At 55.7% G+C, this 27,261-nt stretch overlaps 1 protein-coding gene across 2 annotated transcripts in view; it reads left to right on the top strand.

The window, feature by feature from the left end:
• ACAD9 (acyl-CoA dehydrogenase family member 9) overlaps positions 1-4,822 on the top strand; it is a 39,256-nt gene extending 34,434 nt beyond the window's left edge. For both annotated transcript variants that reach the window (XM_069483979.1, XM_069483978.1), the window contains 2 exons: positions 231-303; positions 1,519-4,822. In XM_069483979.1, the coding sequence (XP_069340080.1) occupies positions 231-303; positions 1,519-1,619 (174 nt within the window). In that variant the 3' untranslated portion in view covers positions 1,620-4,822. The remainder of the gene's footprint in view (positions 1-230; positions 304-1,518) is intronic.
• The last annotated feature ends 22,439 nt before the right edge of the window (positions 4,823-27,261 follow it).

The raw sequence follows: 27,261 nt of genomic DNA, 5'->3' as shown, positions 1-27,261 counted from the left end.
TATCTGCCGCTCAGAGGAGACAGGCTCAGGGATGCTGCGTCACCTGCCCTGGGGGGTGGGGTAGTTGGGGGTCAGGGCTAGAATTAGAACCCAAGACTGTGAGACTTCTGAGCCAGGCCTTTCGACCCCTGTCAGGCCGCCCAGTTTGGCTGAGGCTGGGTCTCTTGAAGCTCAGAGGTCAGATTCCAGGGCTTTCAAGCAGTTATCCTTTCTGACCCGGGTTCTGGCAGGTTCTGTTGGCCAACATCTTCTGCGTGGACGCTTATTTCCAGAATCTCTTCAGCCTGTCTCAGCTGGACAAGTGTAAGTAGGTGTCTTCAGGGAGGGAAGGGAGGGCCCAGCTCCTGGCTCCTGTTGCTGGGGAGCCGTTTCTGGACCCCGTCAGGTTCCCAGAGCCTGCGGGGCAGGACCTGCCTGCGGACGGCGCCTGCCCCATTCACCAAGGCAGTTTTAGACCGAGCAAGCGCGGAGCCCTTGTGCTGGGCCTGCTGGTACCTGCCCAGCATGCCTGTCTCTACCGCCACACGCCGGCCAGAATGAACGTGCCACGCCCCCACGTCTCAGGCCTTGGCCCTAGAGAATTGAAGGGCTTTGCTCATGCTTTTCAGTGTGTGTGGAACGCGCCGACTCTTCCATAGCTTCGTCCCCCCCCCTTTTTTTTTTTGAGACAGTCTCACTCTGTTGCCCTGGCTAGAGTGCTGTGGCGTCAGCCTAGCTCACAGCAACCTCAAACTCCTGGGCTCAAGCGATCCTCCTGCCTCAGCCTCCCAAGTAGCTGGGACTATAGGCATGTGCCACCATGCCTGGCTAATTTTTTCTATATATATTTTTAGCTGTCCATATAATTTCTTTCTATTTTTAGTAGAGATGGGGTCTCACTCTTGCTCAGGCTGGTCTCGAACTCCTGAGCTCAAACGATCCGCCCGCCTCGGCCTCCCAGAGTGCTAGGATTACAGGCGTGAGCCACTGCGCCCGGCCCTCCTTAGCTTCTTGACCGTGTCTGGGAATGCCCAGCTCGAAGTCTACTCTGATCTTACAGTCCTGTTGGCCTGAAGGCTTTGGATCTGTGTCCCCTGCAGAGCCCAGTCTTGTTGCCAGGTGATAGTGGAGAGGCTGCCAGCATTGTGGCACTCACTGAGGAGAGTGGCATATGAATTTCTGCAGGTCCTTGCCACGGGGGTGTCCTAGGCACCCCCCCACAGTGCTGACAGTACAGTTAGATACTGTGGAGGGTGATGATGGTTTCTCCTCCAATGGGCTAGAATTGCAAACGGGCCATTTACTGAGCAAGGGCCAACTCCACCCCCACAAGATCTGGGGTTTTTGGAAATTAACAGGATGAGTCCTTTGTTACTCAAGAAAGCTTCTATCCCTTTCTCTTCCTGCAGCCCAGAGTCGCTTCCTGGGGGTGTGGAGGAGGGATCACCTTCAGGGCTGCTTCACGGTGGGAGGGCTGACTTTGTTGAAAATGCCCGTGATGCAGAAAGATCACCCGCTCCCTCTCTTTCTCCCTCCCAGATGCTCCAGGAAACCTAGATGAGCAGATTAAGAAAGTTTCCCAGCAGGTCCTTGAAAAGCGAACCTATATCTGTGCCCACCCTCTGGACAGGACATCCTGAGGCAGGGGACAGTGCTGCCACCTGCCCCCAGGCCATGACCCGTCGAGGGACAACTCTGATGCTTTTTTCAGAAGGTGGATAAATTGGGTTTCTCAACAAATTGAGCCATTTGTTCCCAGTCTACACCAGAGAGCTTTCCTCCTGGCTTGAGTAGCTCTTCCAGGTTTCAGTCTGCCAGCACTGCTGTCCGGCAGGGTCACGGCTTCTGGACCGAGAGACAGCGGGAATGGGATGGCTGACACCGGGACCTGGCGGGTATTGTGACAGTTGGGAGTTACTGCAGAGGAGACGGGCCTGTGCTGCTGCCTCCATGGTGCAAGGCCGATGGGGGCCTGTGTCAGGCGTGGATAGTCGCACGTTCTCTAAGAAACAGCTTGAAAGCTGTGTACCTGTCGCTCATTTAAACTAGAAGCAAATGAGCTTAAAATGTGTAGCAGGAACCATTTAACAAAGAATATAAACTGTCACAGTTTGTGCACTTCTAGCCTTCGCTGTACTAGTTATACTAACACTCAGAACCAGCCTTTAATGGAAGATGGCAGGACCCTGAGAACCACCACCCTTTGGTGATGGCTTTGGGTGCGTTTTGTCCTCACCTTCTGAGAATAGGGCCCAGAACACTAAGGAGCAGGTGCACAGTCCAGGCCACGGTGCCCTAGGGCTACGAGTCCTTGTGTTGAATCCTTCTCAGGACATGGGGGAGCCACCTGGCACATACCTATTCCCACGTAGGGCTTTTGTTTCTTTGCAGAGATTGGCCTCCACTCTTGTTTGTTTGTTTGAGATGGGGTCTTGCTCTTTTGGCCCCGCTGGAGTACAGTGGCGTCATCATAGCTCACTGCAGCCTCGAACTCCTGGGCTCAACTGACCCTCCTGCCTCAGCCTCCTAAGTAGCTGGGACTACAGGCATGCACCACAACACCTGGCTAATATTTCTTATTTTTTATAGAGAGAGGGTCTCGCTATGTTACCCGGGCTGGTCTTGAACTGCTGGCCTCAAGTGATTCCCCAGTCTTGGCCTTTGCTCTTGAACAGACGATGATGAGAAAGTATCTTCAGGGCTGCACTGACAGGCCCGCGCATTCCTCCAGGCCCCCTTCTGCTGTTCTTGTAAGATGTCCCCAGGTCCCCGTGTGCCCGCTCTGGCAGGCTTCCAAGCTTTGGACTGGTCTCTGGGAGGTTTAGGGCTCCAAAAAGCTATTGCAGACGTTGCCTTGAGGGGAAAGGAAGAGGCCAGGCTCGCTCTTTTTCCTCCTCATGTGCCCAGTGGGGTGTGTGTCCTCATTTGCTGTGAGGTTGGAAACGTGCAGAGTTGAGCTGGCTTAGTAGGGCTGGCCTGCGGATTCTGCCAGGGTTTTGGTAACTCATCTTAAAAAGACGGAAAGTTTACAAATACTGTGACTTCGGAAATAACTTCCAGTGAAACTTAAAGTTTTTTGTTGTTGTTGGCTATTAATGATGGCAAGGAGGCATTCTACACAGAATGGAAAATTAAGTATGAAATGTCCGGTTTAGGATCAAAAGTGCAGTAGTTCATTATATCTCAATCAAGAATCAGTACACTGGATCAAAGTATATGCCTAAACTATTGACACCGTTCTGCCAGCTCAGCAGTAGCTGGTTTATGCCAGCAGCAAAGAAGTCTGGAGACTGGTGATGAAATCGCAAAAGGTGTTTTCCACAGCTTGTTGAGAATTGAGTATTTTTCCTTACAAGAAGTGGCCCAAAGCTTGGAAGACGTGGTAGTCAGTTGGTGCAAGGTCTGGTGAATGTGGTGGATGACAGAGAGTTTCCAAGTTCAGCCTCTGTAGTTTGAGCAGCCTTGTTTGTGTGACATGTGGTTGAGTGTTGTCTTGCAAGAGGATGGGCCTGTTTCTGCTCACCAATCTCGGCTGCTTCATCACAAGCATCCTCATTGTTTCATCCAATTGGTAACAGTAGACATGTGCTGTAGTGGCTAATACCAGCGCTGGACCACCAGACAGACACCAGTAGCCTTTTTTTGATAAATACTCAATTTTGGACTGTTTCGGCACTTCGTCTTTATCCAACCATGGTGCCGGATGCTTGCAGTTGTCAAAAAGAATCCATTTTTCATCACACATAACAATACAGTGTAGAAATGGTTCTCCTTTATGTCATGACAGCAAAGAAACGCAACCTTCAAGATGATTTCTCTGCTGATGCTCATTTAATTCATGCAGAACCCATCTATCCAGCTTCTTTACCTTGCCCATTTGTTTCAAGTGGTCCAATATTGTTGGAATAGTAACGTCAACCCTTGCTGCTAATTCATGCATAGGTTGAGATGGATTCGCTGCCTGCCCCCCCCTTCCAAATAGTTGAGAAGAATTAGAATAAGGGTGATGGCATTTTGCCCAGGCAGAGAGGACCAGGCAAACAGGGCAGGCTCAGAAAGCCCCCACTGGTGTCCCCCCACCCCTCAGTCCCAGTGTTGCAGACCCCTCACTGCCAGGCCTGGCCCTGGCCCTGGCCCTGGCCCTGTCTGAGCTGAGAAAGCCCCAGGAGAGCCCAGACTCAGAAATGGAGGCGTGTGTGAAAACCAAGCCAGGAAGTTGCTCACAGGCACAGGCACAGCCTGGTGGCCACAGGGCTGAGGTCCTGCCTGTCCTGTCCGTGAATCATCTGCCTGTGGTCGCTGGCTCCGGGGCCCGTCTTTGAGTAAATAGCACAAGAACCCCAGACTCCAGCTCCCCAGCCTTCCCCTGCATCTGTAGCCCGGCACGAACTTGCTCGGGTCTCAGAAATGACAGCCTAGGACTCTCCAGCACCCAGCAATGACCCAGGGCAGGTTTGCACAACTGACTAAAGCAAGCTTCAAGCAGCTGCCACATCTGTGACCCGGCTGTGGCGGGGGCAGGACAAGGATGGTGTGGAAAGGGCTGCGAGGGTCAGGCACACAAAAAGGGCGCTCCTGAGGTCCTGCCTCTCTGCTTTGTGGCATTTCATGCTTGCAGAAGGGAAAGTTGAGAACAAGTCCCGGAGTCCAGCTGCAGGGGCCTCCCGCACCCCCTGCTCACCTCACCCCCCACCCCGGCCTCCTCCCAGAGCGAAAGCTGGGGAGGCAGAGCTGGTGCAACCCACAGAGAGGATGCAGAAAGTCGGTGTGGGTTTGGCCCCTTCAACAAGCGTTTTGCTAGCTGCACTTGGTCAGAAAACAAAACAGGGCACCGCTGTGCGCAGGCACGCCCACAGAGTGGGTCTGCAAGCCCCAGCCCTGGGCCACTCCACCCCACCCCCACCCCCCATCTTGGTACCGCACACAAGCTAAAACATTTCTCACATATCTAAATGATTACAATAAAATTTTTTAGAAATTATATTTCACAACACAGGTTGAGTACATGAAATTCAAATTTCAGTGCCCATAACGACAGTCTTACTGGCAGATAGCCAGGCTCACTTACTTGCATGCTGTCCATGGCTGCTTAAAATGGCACAGTCTGTCCAACTGAGACCCTCTGGCCCCAAAGCTGAAAATATTTCCCAGCGGGACCTTTACAGAAAAAGCGTGCCACCCCCTGCTCAAGGACAAGCCACCCTGCTGGAGATGAGGCCGGGAGGCTCCTGCACACGGCAGAACTGATGGGCTGTCAGCGTGCTTCACACGTCCCCAGAACACACGCACGTTTCCGTAACTTGTCCATGGTGAGGTCTATAATCATGAGTCATTTTTGTGTTTTTTGTTTTTAAACAGATACATGAAATATAATTAAGCAGCATAAAATTCACCCATTTGAAGGTACGGTTTAGTGAATGTTAGTATCTTATGGGTTTCTTTTCTTTCCTTTTCTTTTTTTTTTTTTTTTTTGAGATAGTGTCTCACTCTGTCACCCTGGGTAGAGTGCAGTAACATCATCATAGCTCATTGTAGCCTCCAACTGCCGGGCTCAAGCGATCCTCCTGCCTCAGCCTCCCAAGTAGCTGGCACTACAGGCACACACCACCATGTCAGCAGTCTATTTTTAGTAGACAGGGTCTCGCTCTTGCTCAGGCTGGTCTCGAACTCCTGAGCTCAAGCAATCTTCCTGGCTCACCCTCCCAGAGTGCTAGGATTACAGGCATGAGCCACTGTGACCAGCCAGTATTTTACAGAGTTGTACGGCCAGCACCACAAACTAATCTCAGCACCTTCCCACCCCCTAAAAGAAACCATGAGTCCACTAGCAGCCTCTGCCCACTGCGCTCCCAGCCCTGGACAACGGCTCGTCTTCACCTCTCTTGAGAGCACAGTTATGCACTTCTGGTATGTCTTAAGGAACCTTGATCTACAGGATTATGCCCTAAGGGGGCCTGTCCAGTTCTCAGTGAGTGACATTTGGCACCTCTATTCCCACCAGTGTCCTTAGCACATCTAGTTTACCCACACTTGGAGCGCTGCTTCCCAAACATGCTCCGTGACAAATGCGCCCCGTACAGCAGAGATCACTAGCTTCCCTCTGACGTTTGTCCCCTGTGGTCAGTGTTAGGACGTCTGATTTGTAGCTGGGCACGTGGCAACTGGGCACGAGCCACCCAGCAAAAACTACACGTCCTAGGGGCCTTTGCAGCCAGCTGTGTCCCAGCACTCGTGCCAAGGGCAGTGTGCACATCGTGTCCCCTCTCTGGGACTCGGTGTCCCCAGGTGTGAAAAGGGAGCTCATTAGGATAAGAATAAGCCACTCCCTAAGAGGGGGGTTTAGAAACCACTGCTGCTGTGCTTGGGTGGGAGACAAATCACGCAGTACGTTGATATCCTTTTACACGTTCGTGAATACTATAAAGAAACACAAGGAGGAAAGGCCTCCAGCTCCCAGGGCCGGCCCCCTCCCCCCTCTCTCTGGCCAAGCCCCACACACCCTCTCTGGACAAGTGTAAGCAAGCGGTATGGCCTCCGCCTCGACTTGCTCCCCCCACCAACCCCCTCCGCTTAGCCCGAGGAGCCGCTCTCCGGCCTTCAGACCTCTAGTTCCGGCTGCTCCATCTGGAATGTCCCCCTACATCCCCACGGGAGCAGCCTGCTCTGGGCTCTGGCTTAAACACCACACCTCGCTCTCTTGCAGCGCTTCTCACGCTCCCCTCCTGCAGGGCACCCCTTGTCACAAACCACTGTGTGCCCGGAGCCTGGCACGGAGCCTGGCACTTAGTTACTTTGGGCTGAATGACCGCTGTGTGTGTGTGTCACGCAATGTGTCAGTGCTCCTGTGGCCTCTGCAGCCCTCCACTGTGCAGCTGCCATTCAAATGCAAGTCGTCCTGAGGAAAGGCAGCGCCTTTGAACCAACTGCAGGAATAACGTTTGCTGACCCGCCTTAACACCGCGCTTCCCAGACGGTGCCGTGCACCCATCGCCCGGGGACACTGTGGGGACACTGTCGGGCACAGCTTCCCCTGCGCAGCTGTGCGGTGGGGCGGGGACCTGCATTTCCGTCCCCTGGGTGACGCTGGCTCTGCTGGGTCACGGACTGCACTTTCAGTGGCAAAAGTTGAAAACACAGGGGCGGCGTTTGGAAAATTTAACACTTCCCAGCCAGTACTTTAGGCCCTTTTAATACTGAATTTCCGTAGCCAGCATGAAAACACTTCTAGGCCACAGGAAGGAAAAAGGCACCCACGGCATGGGTTGGAGGACAGTGGAGGAGCAGAGGGGTCCACAGTGAAGGGAGGACACAGAGGCCACCCCTCTCCACGTGCGTCACCGACGATTCCCGTAAAGCCCCCACGGCTCCCGACAACTGCGGCACGTGCGCTGCTGGACGCAAGCGCAGCGTCACAGCCCTGCGGAGCGCAAGAGCCGAGCCACGCACCTGTTCGTCTGGAGCTTCATAAATGAGCTGGGTGCCATTAAGATTTGTTCTGCTTCTATTCCGGGGTTGAGCAGCACCAGCTTGTCAAACACCTGGAAGAGAGGGCGGGGTTCACTTCCTGTGTGCCCGGTAGTCTCGTCCAGGCCAGGTGTCTGCTTCTCTCCTAGCAGTGGGAGCCAGGGGGAGAGAGAAGAGGAAGGGAGCCTCCCCACCTGCCAGGTGGCTGGCGACATGAGGGGAAGGGCTGACCTTCACAAGAGGCCCCAGGAGTGATGACAAAGGCAGGCGGGCTCACGTCTGTGCACCGCGATGGGAGCTGCTCCACGGAGCCTAACGCAGGCCTCTGCCCCATTCCCAGTTAGAGAGAGCCTCACCTGCCAGGCCCTGTGCACGGGGCAGCATGCAGAACTACAGCGCCCAGGGCCTCGCCCAGGTGTCGCTCTGCCACGACTGAGCCTGGGGAAGGCGCCACCTACACTCTCCTTTCTCTCACAGAGATACCCTGCTCCTCACTGCCGCCGTCTCAGAACAACCTCTCCCACCGCCTTGGCCCTATCTGGCTCCCTCTGTCCTGTCACACTCTTGCAGGACCCACACGGACCACACGCACGGGTGTGCCATGACCTCAGTGCAGCCGATGTTAAACCTCACAACGACAGATCGGAGCCCAGCACTCCCAGGTGCTCCGAGGCCCTCGCTGGCTCCTGGAGTCCACGGTGGCAGCACTTACCCGGGAACTCCAGACCCCTTCTCTGCGAGGCTCCTGGTGAGCTCACCCGCTAAATCCCCTTGTCTAAGCTCCTAGGGCAGCTGGCTTCTGCGGCCTCCCAGCCTGGTTCAGGGGCAGTCACCTGCTGGGCAGGTAAAGCTGTGCCTAGAGCTCCCCACTGGCTTCTGATAAGTCCAGGGGGACTCCCCTAAGGGCCTGAGCCCTGGGCCGGTGTCTAATGCCATCTGAACGGACGGGTGATTTTCCAAGAGGAAACCGGCCTGTCTCCCCTCCCTCCCAACACCCCTGTGTTCTATCTACAGCAGCCTAGATTTCTTCATCTGCAAGATGGGCCTAAGCCTAATAATTGTGGCCAGGTGCCCGAGGCTCACGCCTGGAGTCCCAGTGCTTTAGGAGGCCGAGGCGGGAGGATCACATGAGACCAGGAATTTAAGAGCAGTCTGGACAACATGGTGAGACCCAGTCTCTACAAAAAAATTTAAAAATTAGGTGGGCGTGGTGGCGCATGCCTGTAGTCCCAGCTACTCGGGAGGCTGAGGCCGGAGGATTGCTGGAGCCCAGGAGTTTGAGGTTGCAGCAAGCTCTGACGATGCCACTGCACTCTAGCCCAGGCAACAGAGCCAGACCCTGTCTCAAACAACAAGACAGAAACACAACTAATAGTGCTTGCCAGGCCTGTTTCAAAGAGCTGTGGGGTTCACGTGACATGATGCGAGGGGCAGCGCTTCCTCCACAGGGAATGAGAAACAGGCTTGGGAGCCAGGTGGGTTGTGGTGTCAGGTGAGGCACGGTGGACTCAGGTATCACCTTCTGCCAGCGTGTGACTTCGAGAGCGAAGCAGCCTCACTCACTTTGACTCAGAGGCACTCACTGCACAGCAAACACACTCACAATAGGTTTCCTTCTGTTTTTCTTAAAACATGTATTCTTTGTCCTCTGTCTTTAGATGGAGGCAAAGTTATAGGCTATGTCCCATTTTCCTGTTAACTTATCAGCAAGGCAATAGTGCGAGCACTATGGTAAATGGCAACTGATAGTAGACATCGCTGTCAGGGAGACAACAGGGTGTGGTGTGGCCTGTGGAAAAACGGAGAGCACAACTCTAAATAAAGGGGAGGCTGCTTCTCGTCTCCCGCTGATTTTGCCCTGGGGCAAATGCCATATCTCCAGGAGTAGCTGCCTATCAGACAGGCAGATAGAATCTTCCTATTTTTAAGTGTTGGCAACAAATAAAAGTTGTTTCAAAGGCCTGAGTGAGCCGAATAAAACATATCTGTGGGCTGGATGCAGCTTCTCTAGTCCCTGATATATTCAAACTCAATCTGCTGTCAGGTAGGGAAACTGAGGCACTGAGCTGTTCAGTGACCCAACAGAGGTCACAGAATTTGGAAGTTGCAAAGCCCTGTCTTTGTTTCTGTGGTATGCTCCAGAATGTACTTGGTGTTGTTTTTAACTAGAAGAACATGTGTTTGTGTGAGTGTGTGGAGGCACGTGTGTACGCACCCCTGTGTGTCCGTGTGTGTGTGTGTGTGTGTGTGTGTGTGTACGAGTGCACACACCTGCGGGCAGGGTGAGGGGTTTGGCAAACGGGTGTTTCCTTCTTTGAAAATATACTTCTTTGGCCCTGACTGGACGTGTGGTTGAGTTAGAAATACTTTATTCCTTCTCAGAGGAATGTGGGTCCCCGAAGCAGCCTCCCCAGCTCCTGGCACCGCCCGCGTCCTCGCTAACCACAGCTTGACTCGGTCACTTCCCATCCCTGGCCTATCAGCCCAGCACTATCTGAGCTGACTAGAGTGGGCAGGGCTGGCAGGAGTTGTCAGCCACTGAAATTTCATCTACTGCACCATAGGGAGCGCCCAGCCTGTGTCCCCACTACCCACCTGACCTGTCACCGGGCATCCAACAGGCATGTCCAGCTGCACACCCCCAAACCCAGTCCTTGACCCACCCTGTCCCACCCCCACCCACACTCACCATGTCAGAACCCTCCTGGCTTCGTTCCCTTCCCAGCCCCATCCAACCACAGCAGCAGGTCTGACGGCTCCCTTGCCACGCCCACCACCAGTCTGCCCACCTCTGCCGCTCCGACCTGGCCAAGCCCCGTCCTCTCTGCCTGGTCCCTGGGATGACCACCCCGGCCGCCCCCATCCTGGGGCTGCCGTTCTAACTCTGCTCCGTGACACATCCCCACACGGCACTCAGATAATGTCACTGCCTACTGCCAACCTGCCGGCAGATTCCCTTCATGCTTCACATCGGGGCCGGACTGGCAGCCCAGCCAGGAAGAGTCCACATGACCTGTGTCACTCTCCTGCCACTGGCTCTGCCCACCCGGCCTGTCTGATGCTCCTCCGCGCCCGTGAACGGCTCCCGCTGCCCGGATCTCCTCCCTCAGATTCCTGCCACTGCCCGCGCCGAAGTCAGCTCTCCCCAGAGGCCCTCTCTGATCACCGTATCCAAACCAGCCAGCCCTGCCCCCTGGCCACCTGGTCACGGCACCCTTGTGCGGTCTCCTTGACGGGCCAGCCTGCCCCCTGGCCTTTTACTGACATTTTTACTCCGTTCGTCTGTCCCCTCTACAACCGACGCTCCATGAGAAAAACATGTCTTTGCCACTAGCGTGTCCCCAGCATGACGCAGGTAGCTGCTCTATAAATGCATCTTCAATGAACAAATAAATCACTGAATGTTTATATTACCACATCTTTCTATGACACACCAATTCGTTTCCCAAATAATTCAGTTTACAATTCAGGTTTGATAAGTAGGCCTGGTTCAGAACGTGGTAAGTCTGGGTGGGGGCGGCCAGATGGATGTAGCAAAATGGCAAGTGGCCGCACACTGCGTGGTAACCAGGTGTGGAGCAGACTCAGGGCTTGATCGAATGGGGCAGGCTGGAGAGTGACGCGGGGGACACATCCTCTCCACCTGACTGCCCGCAGCACACCCTTGGCGCCTCCATTGCTGCAGGGAAAGTGGCAACTCCGAAGGGCACACGGGGCCACCAGTGTCTTCTCCATCCCCAGATCCCACAACTGCTCTCAGACCCTGACCTCACCGTTCACCCCTCCACTCCTCTGCACACGCTGTTCCCTCCGCCCATCCCTGTCCACCCGGTGAACTCCTACTTACCCGTGACAACCCACACTCAGGCACCCAGCAGCCACACCTGCTCTCATCTCCCCAGAGCCCAAGCCCCTCAGACACACCTCTGCCTTAGTCCTGAGCCCGTGCTTCCTTGCACGGATCCATTGACCTGTCCGTTTCCCAGATCAGCTCATGTCTGACCCACAGCCAGGGCTGGCTCAGTGGCTTCGCTCCAGGGAACAAACGAACAGTTTCAGAAGTGAAGCGGTGGCTGAGCTCCCGCCACAGTCAACCGGTCTGCTGATTGCAGACGAGCCCCACCCGCTCCGCCCTCTCTCCTGCTTCCTGCCCCTGTCCCAGGCTGCCCACGCAAGCCCCATCTGGTGTCCAGCCTGCTTCCTGTCCACCTCCGGGAGGCTGCGCCCTCACTGCCCTGCCTGCGGAGTGCCTGGGGGCGACCCCAGGACGGGGAGGCTACGTCTCAAGTCAGGCAGGGCAGGGGGTCTGACCCGACCAGAGGCGGCTCACAGTCAGCGGGGTGGGCAAAAGTCACACCCAGACCGACGACCTAGGAGGCAGCATGTGAGCCGGCCACAAGTAGCAGCTTTCGAGGCTGGAGTGACGACTCAAGTACCCGCTACCCTCCAGCTGCTTGGTGTCCTCAGTGCTGTTTGTCATCAGAGGGATGGCTGAGCCCAGACCAGGCAGCCGCTCACTTTCAGGGATTGTAACACGTGTCCTCAAACACTGGGCTCACACCAAGAAGGTGGGACGCACACGGCCCATGAAGCCGTGGAACTAAAATTTCCCGTTCCTGATTCTCACGCACGCTGGACAAGCACATGTTAAGACAAACGGAAGGCAGATGGCGTCCACTATTCCAGCGGCACCCTCGCACGCTCTCCACCCCCGCCCCTCCCTCCCTCCTTCCCCCTCTCTCCAACATGGTGAAATCAGCACGCCTGCACTGCAATTCCCTGCAATGTATGCCTTTCCCTGGGCCCAGTTAAATGCACAGCCAGTACTTGCTGAACAGCTACAGAATCATTCCCCAAGGCCCCTGTGTATACGCCAGGTTCCTCGCACAGGCTGCGCTCGGGTTCCTTTTAGACCAGCTCAGCCAGGCAACTCCAAGGAGGCATCAGCTCTGGCAGCCTGGGCCCTGCCCTAATGCCCTCCCCTGCCCCTCCAAGAGCCTGGGGCTGGGCTCCGCCTGCCATGCAGTCCTGTCTCTGCGCCCTCTCAGGGACCACATGGAAGGGTCTCCAGTGGGCCTGGACTTTGCATTTCTATGACAACACCAACAGCCTGGTGGCCAGGGGCTCTCCAGTCCAAGGCCACACTCCCGCCCTCCTCCTAAGGGACCGAGGAATCCATCTGCATCCCCGGGAGGAGGGGCCAGCTCTGGAGCTTGCTGCTCCCCAGGAATTTTCTCTCCCACTTTCACAGAGCACAGGCAGCAGCTGGTACCCGCACGATCCCAGTCCCGCACACTCCCTGGGGCTCTGGCCTCGTCCTCCTGCTTTTGCCTCACCAGAGTGGAGCAGGGACGTTACCCACATGTCACTCACTATCCCGCAGTAGAAGGCCCAGGAGTCTCAGCCCAGCAACATCAGGTGCTGGCTGTGTGACCTTGAGCAGCTCACTGCACTCCTCTGACCCTCAGACCCCCAGTCCCCCACCTGGGGGGGCCAGGAAGCAGCACAGCCTGATGAATGAACATCAACCTTGGAGACCGACTCACCGGCCCATCACGCGCCACTCGTGTGGCTTAGGCTGTGCGGCCTCACCTCCCCAGTCCTCAGTTTCCCCATAAGTAAAATGGGGGACGTAATCACACCCCAGGCTGGGAGGATCCAGTGAGCTAGCCCACGTGTCACGTGCCCGGCACATGGCAGGTCTTCAGTGAGGGGCAGCTGCCCTTACCCCGGGGCCCTTCAAGGACCTCCAGGTCTGCCTCCAGCCCAGCCTTGCACACACGCTCACTGCAGGAGGATGTTTCATGGAGCTGGCAGCGGTCTGCACCTCCCGCGGCTGCCCAGGAAAGGGAAACCCAATCTCCAAGCCCCCACCCGCTCCTTTCCTGGGATGCTTGCGCGCAGCTCTCAGGAAGAGGCAAATAACGAGGCAACTTACCAGCCTCTGGGTGGCTTAAACCCAGAAGGCCCAGCAACTACTCTAGATTTTTCCAGTTTACACAGACAAAGCCAGGCCCCTAGAAACTGCAGGCAGACACATGTCACAGCCTCCAGAAGCCATTAACAGCCCAGGCAACTCTGCTCCGATGCTTCCTAGCAAGGAGAGGGTCTCCGTGGCGGATCTCTCAGGAGGTGAGTGGGCATTCAGGCATCCTCAGGAATCATACTGTGTGTTCTCCCGGTTCCCCGCCCAATGGGGACATTCCTAGTGGGAGGAGGGGAAGGAGGCAGGCCCGAGGCCCTGTCAACAAATGCTACTACGTGCAGGACATGGCCTGCTGTGGACTGAAGGGACCATGGCCTGGTCAGTGACTCTGGAGGTCTGGCAGGGGGGAGGCCCTGTGCCTACAAATACAGCAGAACGGATGCCACACACAGTCCTCTGGTAACAGTTACTCAACAAACATTATCCCTCTGTCCCCAGTGCCCGTGGGTTTGGCCTGAGGTTGGACACTGGGGACAGAGAGACAAGAGTCCACTAGACTGTAGGGACCTTGTACGCTCCATTCCCTGGTGTATCCTCAATGTCTAGCCCAGTGTCTGGCACATAGTAGGTGTGCGGCAAAGGCTTCTTGGATGACTGAGTGATCTCCACCCTCACAGAGCTCACAGTCTGTGGACAAGACAGCAGGGGAGGACAACAGTGTCCCTCCATCCCATCGCAGCACGCTGGGAGGAGCACTGCCTGGGGCTGTGGGGATCCAGCCTCTGCTTGCATGCCTGTGGTGACAGGGGCCTCATCACCTCCTCGACAGCACTGACCACGAAAGGCCTGTTGGCAGTGAGTGCGCTCTTCGTCCTGTGGCTCCTGAACCCGGGACTTCTAATAACGTGTCCATGAAAGTCACTGAATTAGGAAGGGAGGAAGGAAACATCCCTGCCCGGGGTCCCCACGGGCCCCCTCTGTTTCCTGCCCCAGGTAGCCTTGCAAAGACCCCGAGTCAGGGTCTGGGGCCCTTCGGGCCTCCCTCCCCCACCCCCTGTGGGAGCAGGGTCTTCAGCCAGCTCCCTGGACATGTCCCTTTTCCAGTAGGAGCTCGCAGGGCCAGCAGAGGAGTCACCATCCTTGGCCTTCCATGGCCCGAGAGAAGGTCTAATCACCTTGGCCCCTCCCTGAAGCCCAGGCCGTCCCCGCACTGGCACCACCCAGCCCTGCTCAGCAGCCGCTCGCCACTCGGTCCAGGCGGGCAGCCCCCAGGCCTTTGCCCTGGCACCGCCCTCCTCCTGGAACACCCTCTCCCCTGCCTCCTGCCAGCTGATGAAACCCTTGACAGCTCATCTCGGACACCACATCCTCACAACACACTCTCCCACCCTTGGAGACACAGTCTCTCCACACTCGGTCATGTCCCCAAAGCCCTTTGGTTCACGGCCGAGGACATCCGTGTCTGGTCGCCTGTGGGCCCTGGAGGTGGTCTGTGCTCAGCCTCTGTCAGACGGCCCTGGGGGTGGCCAAGAGCACTGCTGTGGAGGCAGGCGGTCCAGAGTCTGAACGCCACCTCCGTCCCATTTGTGCTGTGTGAGCTCAGGAGTGGCTTTCTTAACCTCTCTGAGCCTCAGTTTTCTCATCGGTAAAGTGGAACTAATCATACCTTCTCACCAAGATCGTTGTGAAGAATAACTGAGATAACAGATGTCACATTCCTGGAACAGAGCCCAGCACAAAGGAGGCTCTGATCAATTGCAGCTATTAATAACAACAGTAATGAACATAATGTCATTCTGTATGCATCTGGGGGACGTTCATGGATGCAAGTGAATCCTGCAGCTCAGGGGAGACCTGGGGCAGCAGCTCAGGCTGACGGGTTTCTGGGGTGGGGAGGCCGGCCAGCCCGGGGCGACGAGCTGTGCCCGAGTGCTCTGGACGGACCCTCGCAGCTGGGCAGCAGAGCAAGGAGGAGCCCGTCCATCAGGCTGGAGCTCAGATTCCGGACATAGGAATTATTCCAGCGGCCCCTGTCCCAGCGGCCCTACGTCTGAACTCCGCTCCTGGCGTCAGGCTTGAGTCAGCCGTGGCCATGGACCCTCCTGGCCAAAGGGGCTCCAGGATGGGGGAGCTCCAGCTGGCTCCGATCTCCCCGGTGCTTGGCTTCCAACGAATTCCATAAGCAGAGTGGGCCCCGCAGCCCTGGGCTAACACAGCCCGCTAGTGTAGACAGTGTCAGTTAGAGGAGCAAGACCAGGGAGCTCTGGGAAGGTGGTCAGGCCAACGCCTGAAGGCTTCCTAACACTGAGCCACCCTCCAATGTGGCTGTGTTCCCAGCCCACAGGGAGGCAGTTTTCAAGCTGCAAACTGTCTGATGTGACTTAAAACCTTCTGCCACCCCATGTGCCAACTGCCCAGAACACCACGTTGCCACCTGTGCAGCCCACAGAGCACCCAAGGCTCCTGGGATGGCTTCAGGTGTTGCATGCGTGGAACACTCCACTGAGGCTCATTCGTGTCCACGAGCTTCACAGCAGGCACGTCAGCCCCGTGACTTCACAGTAGTGCTCGCTCGGTCAAAGCCCAGCACCATTGCTGTACAGAAGACTGCAAATAAAACAGGACGGGCAGCCGCCCCATGAGAGACGGTGCCTTACGCCCTGTCCTCCACTGCCCCCACGGTCCCTCCCTAGCCCTTCCGCACCATTCCAACCTGCCCAGGCCTCCCTGCCCCTGGCTGAACACCCACCATGTCCCCTCCCTGCTGTGGGCTCTGCCCTCGGCCTGCAGGGTCCGTCCCCTCGCCCCGTGCCTCAGACAACTTCAAAGGTCAACACTCAAGAGTGCCCTGGGCTGTGAGGCCATCACCCCTCCAGGCAGGGCCCCCTCCCTGGCCAGGGATCCGTGCCTCTATTCTCAGCCTCCTTCTACTGGGGCAGGTGTGGGAATCCCAGCTCAGTGCTGGGCCGCCTGCGGGTCTCCCACGCGCCACTGCACCTCGATGGCCAGGCCGGGGCCTCATTCAGCCCTGAGGCTCTGTGCACAGGCCTGGCACGGAACGGGAAGGCGGGACGTGCGTGCGGCAGGCAGGCAGGCAGGGAGAAGGACCCCCACGCATACACGGCACGTGCACAGCACCACTCACATGTGCACACAAGCACACGTACACCACGGCAGGACGAGGCTGTAACCCCAACACCCTCCAGTATGAGTGGCAAATACAACTCAGAGGGGAGGGGGGTCACAGTGGACACCTGCCAGGCTCCCTCCCACAGGCACAGGTGCCCCGTTGGCCATCGGACCCAGCCACCGTGCGCCCACCCCCACCTCTCTGCCCTCAGCCGTGCTCACCTGAGACAGCCCTGCCGGCCAAGCACGTGGCGGCCCCTGCACACCAGGAGTGCTGTTCCCTCGGAGCCCACGTGTCCAGGCCCCTCCGCCCACCACGTGGAGGGCTCATCGCGGTCCGCGCAGGCCTCACCTCCAACTTCCACCCCCACTGTTTGGGAGCAGGGCTTTGTCTGGCCAGGCCACGGGACCAGGGGAAGCACAACCATGTCCGTGGCAGCAAGTTCTAGCCCCGGGGCCCAGGCCTGGGCGTCTCCTCGGCTCGCCCCGCTGCACAGGACGGTCCCTGCATGGGGCACCAGGCCGCAGGGCCCAGGCTCACTGCGAGCGAGAGCACTGGATCTGCACACCTCTCTCCGCCAAGCTCGCAGCAACCGGCTTACGGGGAAACCGAAGCTGCAGCCCGGGACAGTCCCAGACTGGGGGCTGCAGGCAGACGACGCAGAGGCGCATCCCCATCTGTCCCCAAGTCCACATGTGGCAGCACAGCAGGACCCAGCCAGCCCCAAGTGCACCAGTCATTCCACTGATCGATCAACTGGCAGATCAACCATCGAGGAGCTGAAGGTCACAGTGACCCTCCTATGTGCCCCGTCCCACAGGCCGCCTTCACCAACGCTCAAAATACAGAGTTTCAAGAAAACCACAGAAAGTCAAGTTCCACCCTGCTGCAAAGGACTGAGAAGCTGTCTTTAAAAAGTCTCCATCCCACCCCCAAAGAGGCAGGAATATCCTCTGCAGCCTTCCTGAGAGACAGCCCCGAGCTGCGTCTTGAGACTTCTTGGGACAGGGAGCTCCCCCTTCTTCTTTTTAGAAAACAGCTTTATTGAGGTATAATTCAGGTACCATGCAAACCACTCATCTAAAGCCTACGAGCCAATGGTCTATAGTTTATTCACAGATTTGTGCAACCACAGTCGATTTTAGGACCTTTTCATCACGGAGAAAAGAAGCCCTGCTCCCCTTCACCGTCAGCCAAGCGCCAGGCGACCACTAATCTATCGTACTTTCTGTCTCTACGGTTTTCCTCTTCTGGGCGTTTCGTATGAATGGAATCATACAACATGCGGACTTCTGTGGCAGGCTTCTTTCACTCAGCATTGTGTTTCCGAGGTTCACTCACGACACGGCGCATGCCAGCACTTCATTCCTCTTCACGGCTGAGTAATGTTCCACTGTGTGGCTATGTCAGTTTCTTTCTGCATCATCAACTGATGCACCTGTGTGTTGTTTCCACTTTTTGGCTATTATGCACAATGCTGCAATGAACTGACGCGTTGAGTGTTTGTGTAGACACGTTGCCATTTCTCCTGGGTGTAGGCTTGGGAGTGGAATCACCAGGTCAAACGGTGACTCTGCGTCTAACTGCTTGAGGAGCCGCCAGGCTGGTTTCCGGGGCAGCCGCACCACTTTACATTCCCACCAGCAATGCACGAAGGTCCCAATCGCTCCACAGCCTCACCGACACTTGTCATCGCCTGTCGTTTTGATTCCAGCCATGCTAGGGGGGATGGAGCGGTATCGCACTGTGGCTTTGATTGGCACTTCCTTGATGACAACAGTGTCAGGCATCTTCTCGTGTGCTCATTGGCCTCTCTGTATCTCGTTGGGAAAAGTGTCTATTCAAATCCTTTGCCCATTTTTAAAAATCGGGTTGTTTTGCTGTCGTTGTGACCACTTTTTAGTTGGGTCGTCTTTTTATTTATTGAGTAGTAAGAGTTCTTTATACATTCTAAATACAAGACCCTTAGCAAATATGTGATCTGCCAATTATTTTCTTCCTGTCTGTGGGTGTCTTTTCATTTTCTAGATAGTTATTCTTTAAGGCACAAAAGTTTTTAACTTTGATGGAGTCCCATTTATCTATTTTTTCCTTTGTTGCACATGCTTTTGGTGTCATGTCTAGGAATTCTTTGCCAAATCCAAGGTCACGAAGATTTATTGCTATGTTTTCTCCTAAGAGTTTTATCATTTTTAGCTCTTATGTTTACAGTTACATTTTAAATTAATTTTTTATGTTTGTGGTCTAAAGTAAGACTCAAACTCATTCCTTTCCATGTGCGTATCCCATTGTCCCAGGACCGTTTGTTGAAAACTCTTTCCCCCATGGAATGACCTTGGTACCTGTGGGAAACAGCTGACGGTAGATGGCTGCGTTTGTTCTGAGCTCTCAGTTCTATTCCACTGGTCTCTACGTCCTTCCTCGCGCCAGTGCCATACAGTCTTGACAGGATTACTCCTGCTTGTCATAACTTTGGAAACCAGGACGTGAGACACCTCCTATTTCATTCCTCTTTTTCGCCATTATTTTGGGTATCCTGAGTTTCCTGAGATTCCATGTGAATTGTAGGGTCAGCCTGTTCTTGATCAACGTGAACCTGAGGGAGGATTTTAACCAGGGCTCCTTAAAACTTTATGTCCTTCACTTTAAGCCAAGTTTTCAGCCACAAAAGATCATATTAAACCTGATTAAGCCCAACCAATCAGCACATGTAGTGGTCATGAGACTGTCGGCTGAAGCGACTCCTGCCCGGCGCCCTGCGTAACCAGATGGAAAAGGTGCTGCAGGTGACCAGAGGGAAAGCGGTGCCTGGGCCGTCACAGGAGTGGCCCTCCCCTCGCTCCCAACCCAGGGACCAGGCACCTCCCCGACTCACACCCCCAGCCAGTCAGCTGCCAAGACTCACCGATTCATCCTCTTAAAAATCCCACCTAGGGCCTCCCTGCAGCCCCGGCCTGGGCCGCACCGTCTCTCCCCTGGGCCTCGTCCTGGTCCTTCCCTGCCACTGGGCTCCTTCATCCAAGGGCCTCCTACAACATCCGGTGTCCCTTGTGCCCTGTCTATACCGTCACGCCCCTCTTGGCCTTCGCTACGCTGGTCCCTCGGCTCCGACGTCCTTCTCCTCTCCCCAGTAGTGCCAAATCCCTGATCTGACAAGCCCCTTTCTTACCCTTCCAGTCCCACTGCAGGGAATCTGAGAACCCCACCCTGCCCCAGCCCCGACAGAGGCTGATCTTGTCACATGCTGAGCCCTCAAGTCATCGACATCAGCCTTCCTCAGAGGACCCGGAACGCCATGGCCCGCGTCACTCTGTCGCTCACGACACACTCCTCCAGGAGCCGTTCAGGGTCACTCTTCCCCTCTGTCCCCGACAGACCAGCACAGGAGGCACATGGAAGGCCTGCAGCGAGCTTGAGTCGTGACTTTGGCCATGATCCCCTGGCCTGGAGTTGAGGGCGCATCCCTCCCCCGAGCCCTCCCTTCTCTGAGGAACAACAGAGAAGCTCCCTGTCACAGCTCCCTGCACGCTGCGTGGGGCGGGGGCCTCCCTGCCAGGAGGACGTTCCCCTGCAGGAACTCCATCAGAAGCCTGTGAGGTGAGGACACGGCCCCTCTGGGCATCCATCCTGGCACGGGCAGCAGAGATGGCAGCGTGCAGGGGCAGCCGTGGGGCAGGAGCTGCTGTCCCGGGGAGCCGTCTCCAGGGAGCAGAGCGGAGGTCTCGGGTGGTGCCATCCCTGACTGTGCAGCTGGTTCTCTGGACCTCCCAGACGGTGTGCAGCACTCGACATCCTGGAACAACTGCTGCGTCTGCTTCCACCGGCAAGAGCAGATTCCAGTGCTTGCAAGCGAGTGCCGGGACAGACACGGGCTCCGCTGCACGCCGGCTCGCTGACTGGGTGAGGAGTGAACGGACGGGTGACGTCTTTCTGCATGCTGAGCCCCAGGGCCTGCCCCAGACTAGGCCCTGGTGCACAGTGCATGTGTGCGGGCTGGCGGAACGAGTGAGCGCCTGCTGAATGCAGCTACTGATGCTGGGTGTGCCTGGCAAAGGCTGGGGGAGGGGACATGCAGACGGTGCGACTCAGCACCTCGTTCACCATCTGGCAAGGAAGAGAAGGTGACTCTTCACTCGCTGTCCCCTCCCCTGTGCCAGCAGGGCAGGGAGTGTGGCCTCTGTTAGCGGAAGGTAGGCCCAAAGAAAGGGACTACCTTGCAGCACACAAGCCCCCAACCTGGGGAGTGAAAGAGACTCCAGAGCAAAGCAGAGACGAGGTGCAGAACGGCTGACTCAGGGACCCACCGGGAGGACAGAGCGAGCTCCGAGCAGCTGCCTGATGAAACCGGAAGGACACACCAATTACATTCGTGCAATAATCGGCTCAACACCAAAACAGCCGCTCCAGGCACACACAAAGCAACGGCGTCCACCGTCCACGTGCTGGACGCGCCCAGCGGGGTGGCCCTGTGACAGTCAGAAAGGTCAGCCTCGGGCTCCCCTAGAAAAGCAAAGAACTGGAATGGCAAGAGTTTCATTTGAAGAAATATTTACGCCTGAACGGCTTCACGGTCACAAATAGCCAGACAGAGCACTTTGTGCACCTGAGGGAGCTGACAAATGCCGCTCTGGTGCCAGGGCCGGGGGAGGCAAAGTCGCACAGACAAAATACCAAGACCTTACGCAGGGATGTGTGCGTGCGGCTCGGGGGCCACTGCGTCTCACCCCCGGCTCGGGCTGGCAAAGCACTGGGCGCTTTAGACTATTTGATCTCATCCCGTGCAAGGCCCACGTTCCACGACTCTGAGGGCCAGAGCTCAGACGGCCTCCACGATGAGCCAATGTCACACTCCTAGGGAGTGGCCGAGCTGGGACTCAAACCCGTGTCTCCAACGTCTCTTGTTGAGAAGGGCCAGGGCACTTCAGGCAGGACCTGCTACGGAGCTCACAGAACAAGCATCCTCAAAGCCCCAGAGCAAACCAGGCCTGGGCCCCCAAACCAACTGCTGTCTGCGGCTCCCACAGCCCAAGTCTGCTTTCTTCATGGTCCCTGAACACCCCAGACACCGGGTGCACGGGGGTGCCCTCCAGCTGGTAGGGCCACTGCCCCTGGGCTGGGCGGGCTTCAAGAGCTCTGTCCAAGATCTTCCGGAAATATCTTTAAGTGAGCGTGTCCTTTGGCCATTCTAGAAATCTGTCTAAAGGACATAATCATTGCACAAAGATGTGAAAAATACTAGCAGTGGCCAACTGCTCAATGGCAGGAGGCTGAATACATGACAGAGTCACACACGCAATATGGGAATTACGCAGCCATTAACAATGTCTCCCTAGCCGTGTCCCACGTGATCTCCGTGAGAAACTCGTCGTCAAGCACATTTAGGACACGCTGCCCAGCAGGGAACAGAGGGCCCTCGAAGAGGCCATCGGAGTGACCATGTGAAGGGCAGGCTCGCAGGGAGCCACGCAGAGATGCTGAAGCACCCAGGGCTGGACAAGCAGGGAGCTGACGGCCCCATCCTATGGGACAAGAGAGGGAAGAGTTACCGGAACCCAAGGGGGCTGCAGGAGAGACGCGTGGCTGGGGACAGAGGGACGGCCCGGAGGGGGCCGGAAAATGAATACCCGCGCCTCTCTCCATCCTGCCCACTGATCTCCCATCGGGGAACCCAACAGGAAGCGGGGGGCACCGGAGCTGGTGGGAGGTGGCACCTTCTAGGACACAGCGTGGAGAGCAGCCGACAGTGCACCCAGACGGACAGATGGAAGGAGCACCCCAGACAGCCTCTCTCCCCCTCTCTCTTCCCCTTCCAGAACCCAGATGCACACAGGCCAGCACGCTGAGCACACACGCTTAACTTCATTTACCCCTGGCCACTCCCGAACTTACTGACTTTGCCCCTGGTGACTGTGGGTCGCACTGACCTCGGGGAGGTAATGACGTGGGACACAGCGTGTCATGAAGTAGGCGAGATGACCACACTGCAAAGCCTCACTGCCAACAGGAGCCCGGTGGTGCTGACAAAGTATTTGTACGTGGAGAAAAGCCCAGAAGGAAATTCCCCTCAACTACGGATGATGAAAGATGATTTTAATTTTATCCTTAGTGCTTTCTCAATAAATGTGTCCAACTGAACACAGTGAGCACGACTCAGAGGTTTTTGTCTGTTTTGTTTTATAATTCTCTGATTTTTAGTAACATTACTGAACGGTGCCACCAGCGCCATATGTCACTTTTAAAACATCGTCTGTCCCCAGTGAGATCCCTCATGCCCTTCGCGTACGGTGCAAGCCCTTGCTCGTCCCCTCCCTGGCAGCCGCTGATCTCCGCGTCTCTCTGTGGATTTGCCTGTGCGGACCGTCCATAAGAAACGGCCTATTGTGGCAGGCGTCTTTGCTTAGCATGCGTCCTAGGGGTCCCCTCACGGCACGGTGCGTACCAGGAGCTTGTTCCCTTCAGGGCTTGGGGTCCTGCACTGTGCGGATGTGCCGCATTTCGCCTGCCCATTCGCACTGCGTTATAGGATGTCTCCACCTAGAAGCCACCGGGACCTGTTCTCCAGGAAGAGGGCAAAGAGAGGGTGACAGTGCCCAGGGCCAGCCCAGAGCAGGGTGCCAAAGAGGTGGCTATAGTGTACAGCCATGGCTGGGCTCATGAAGACAGAGCCAAAGAGAAGGGGCTCTGCTTTGGCACAAAGAGGGCATGAAGTGGCCTGGGCTTGGCAGGACAGAGACAACCAGTGTACCTTGACCACCTTGCTCTTTTCCTCCTGCATGTACAGCAGCAATGGGAGCAGAAATTTATACAGTTCCCTTTACATTGTGGCTCCCAGCTTTTATTTCACATCATGTCCCAGCATGTGGCCCAGGGCAGAGGTGGCTGCGGTCCTCACCAGCTGCCTCTCCTGCCATGGAGCACAGAATGGAGATGAGGAGGCAGTGGCTTCCCTGGCCCTGCCTGGCCTGGCTTCCTCTCATCCCCGTCTCAGTGTGCGTGCCCAGGGGGCACTGGCTGCCCTGCTTCTTTGCTGGGGAGACCACACTGCCTGTGTCTCTGGGTGATTCTCTTTCGACCCCCGGAGCTGAGAAGTCAGTTCATGCAGGCCCAGTGCCAGGGAAACCAACACCCTGGCTTCAATCCTACCGTGGGCCATATCTACAGCTCATAACTGTCTTTCCCCCTAAGAATTTAACTTAAGCATGCTGCATTTTTAAAAATGCATATTTTTATCCTAGTTATACTGTGAATAAAACTGTTTAAGTCTATATTAGCTTATGGGAATGAATAGTGTCCACAAACAGCTAAGTTCTGTACACTTTCAGGAGTGTATTACACCAGGTGCCGCAGGGACAGCAGGGAGGATGCCGATTGTGTGCTGATCATCCTGCTACACAGGTGCCTTCCAAGCCTCTCGTCCAGTCCACAGCCCCCGTGTTCCCTAAGCACTGTCTCCTCACCGCCACCTTTGCCCCTTCCCATCACTGCAGAATGGGGCTTTCTGTTCTGGCTTCTGCTCCCATCTTTGTTCCTCCGTCTTCCCCCCAGCCCAGTCCCTCACACCCTCATCCTCTTCCTACGGAGACATCCCTGGTCCCCAGGAACTGCTCCTGAGTCCCCATCAGCCCCACAGGCATCCTGGTTTGTCCCACTCCTCCCCGCCACACCCCCCTGATGGCCCAAGTGGAGCTGTCCCCTGAGAAGAATTAGGAGAATCAAGACTCCACACAGCGCCCCCTCCCCTGCTGCCCCATCCTCTTCTCCCATGAACTCTCCCATCACAGGGTCCAGACCTGGGCAGGGGCCGAGTTCCCCCACTGCCAGCAGGAGGCTCTTTGGGGCAGTCTGTTGTCCTCTGATTCATATAACAGCATATCGATTATCGTTCCTGGGCCATGGGAGGCTAGAGCCGCTCGGATCAAGGTACACACGTCCGCCAGTTCTCTCTCCCTGAGGCTCCCGGGAAGAAAAGGACCAGCTGTTCCCAGGCTCATCCCCAAGACAAGTCCCCCGGCCTGTGAGAATCAGCTTTGGTCAGTAAGTGATTCTCTTCTCTCAAGAGGGCAGGAGCTCACGCACCTCCACCCGCACCCATCCAACATTCACCTTCCCGGTGCTGGAGGGCAAGAGCTTCCTCGAGTGTGCAAGAGGACAAGCAGACAAGGAGGGACGAGGTCTCAGCCTGCAATGTCTCTAGCTTGTGTGCTGGGGACTGGAGGCTCCAGAGCACAGAGTGTCCCCTGCAGCTGCGACTGAACCATCAGGAAGGTGGGCGGCAGTTGTGGAAGCAACTTGGGAAAGTCCCTGGGAGGTCAGAGGTCTAGGTGGCAAGACCACTGTGCCAAGGGAAGGCAGGTAAACTGGAAGAAGGGTACCTCCCAGGTAGTAGTTAACCAGGAAAATAAGACAGCAGATTAGCCCAGTGTCAGGAAAGTAAGTGCAAAAGTATGTGGCTGGATAGACAGGTAGATGTCACGAACATTCAGTGTAAGGCTTAAGAATCAGCAGAGGTAAGTTTGACTTCAGACAGACTTTGCACCTCCCTACAACACTTCCTTAGGCAATTTGCTTAACTTTTAGGGCCTCTATTTCTTCACACATAAATACAATAAAAGTTAACATGAGAATCAAAAGAGGTGAGATTATGTGCTATTAGGTATCAAATTTCAGGATCTCAGCCTGTCCTTTGGATCACATATTTGCCCTTGATCTCATAAGTGCCTTTTATCAGCGGTAGAGAATTGTAGGGGTGAGGAGTGCTGGCCCACAGGACTGTGAAACATTACTATAAACTACAAACTTATATGACAGTCACATATACCTACAATCTTAGTTAATAGGGGTAGTAAAGAAAAAACAAAGCAGGCCAGGCACGGTGGCTCACAACTGTAATCCTAGCACTCTGGGAGGCCAAGGTGGGAGGATCACTTGGGAGTTCAAGACCAACCTGAGCAAGAGCAAGACCACATCTCTACTAAAAATAGAAAAATTGGCCAGGCATTGTGGCACGCACCATTGCCACAGCACTCTGGCCCAGGCAACAGAGACAGACTCTGTCTCAAAAAAAAAAAAAAAGCAAATTAATTTAGGTCAGGCTCAGTTTACCACCAGCAAGGTTGTTTGTTTATTTATTTAAATGTTCTGATTTATCTTCATTAAAGACTTTATTTAACCTCCCCATGTCTTATGGAATGTACTGTGACTCCCCAAATGCATGTGTTGAAGGCCTAACCCCCAATGTGACTGTATTTGGAGATAAGGCTTTTAAGGAGGCAGTTAAAGTCAAAGGAGGTCATAGGGATGTGGTCATAATCCAACACAATTGATGGCTTTATAAGGGGAGAAAGAGAGAGAGAGAGAGAGATCTTGGTCCACCATGGGAGAACAGATAGATGGTGGCCAGAAAGAGACATCACCAGGAACCACATCTGCCAGCACATTGATCTCACACTTCTCAGCCTCTGGGGCTGTGAGAAAATAAATTTGTCTAAGCCGCTTTGTCTATGGTGTGTTGTTATGACAGCCCAAGCAGACCGAGGCAACTGTCTTCTAGGTACTGCAACACTGCTATGCTCCTAAAATGCTTAACTTCACACCTGGAAAACACACAGCCCCAATAGAACAGCTTTTCTGCACCTGCTGTTAACCCAAAGCCACATCATACTGCGGCGCTGCCAGGCTCCTGCAGCCGGGGGACAGCCTGGCCCATAGCGGCCACATTCTCACCTTCCTCCCTCCTGTCTCCCCTCCCATCTCCATCCTCTCAGCTCTCACATTGGGTAGGACCCAGCCAGCTATTTATCAGTATTTCTGTCCACTCCTATGACACTTCCGCCAGCAATCTGCTCAACCACATTCATCCAGTCTCTTTACGGGACCCTGCTCTGCCCTGATTCCCAGTTCTAAGGGCCAGTAGAATTGCAGACCCCTTAACAGGATGGGCTGTAGGGTCAGATTGGCTAGACGGGGATCCCAGCTGTGTCCTTGCTTAGGTCTGGAAGCTTCAGTTGCCGCATCTGTAAAATGGACATGGGTAATAGCGCTCCCCAAAGTGCTCTAGACAAGATGGGTGATAGGGTCCCCAAAACTCTGTAGAAATCGCCAGCGAAGGTAAGTTTGAAAGCGCTTGGCCAAGCCAAGCCAGATTAAGAACTGACAGGTAGGCCGGGCGCGGTGGCTCACGCCTGTAATCCTAGCACTCTGGGAGGCCGAGGTGGGCGGATCGTTTGAGCTCAGGAGTTCGAGACCAGCCTGAGCAAGAGCGAGACCCCATCTCTACTAAAAATAGAAAGAAATTATATGGACAGCTAAAAATATATATAGAAAAAATTAGCCGGGCATGGTGGTGCATGCCTGTAGTCCCAGCTACTCGGGAGGCTGAGACAGGAGGATCGCTTGAGCTCAGGAGTTTGAGGTTGCTGTGAGCTAGGCTGACGCCACGGCACTCACTCTAGCCTGGGCAACAGAGTGAGACTCTGTCTCAAAAAAAAAAAAAAAAAAAGAACTGACAGGTAAAACGCATTAGAACTCCTAGGAGCCGGTGACAGTTCAACCGTAGACGGTGCGTTCCTCGAGCAGCCGTTTCTTCCCTCATTGGCCTCTGGGCTGTCAATCAGACACTGGCTCCGCCCCTGCAGCGCCTGACCTTTCCCCACCCTGATTCGGCCCGCCCCTTTGCAAATAGGGTCCCGGGTGAGCACAGGCCCCTAGCTTCTCGCGATGCCACGCCCCGGGCCGCGGAGCATGCGCGCTCTGGGGGCGCGCG

The sequence above is a fragment of the Eulemur rufifrons genome, chromosome 10, assembly GCF_041146395.1.
Source record: "Eulemur rufifrons isolate Redbay chromosome 10, OSU_ERuf_1, whole genome shotgun sequence".
Lineage (NCBI taxonomy): Eukaryota > Metazoa > Chordata > Mammalia > Primates > Lemuridae > Eulemur > Eulemur rufifrons.
The sequence above is the reverse complement of the archived record's forward strand: the minus strand, read 5'-3'. Positions and strand labels throughout refer to the sequence as shown.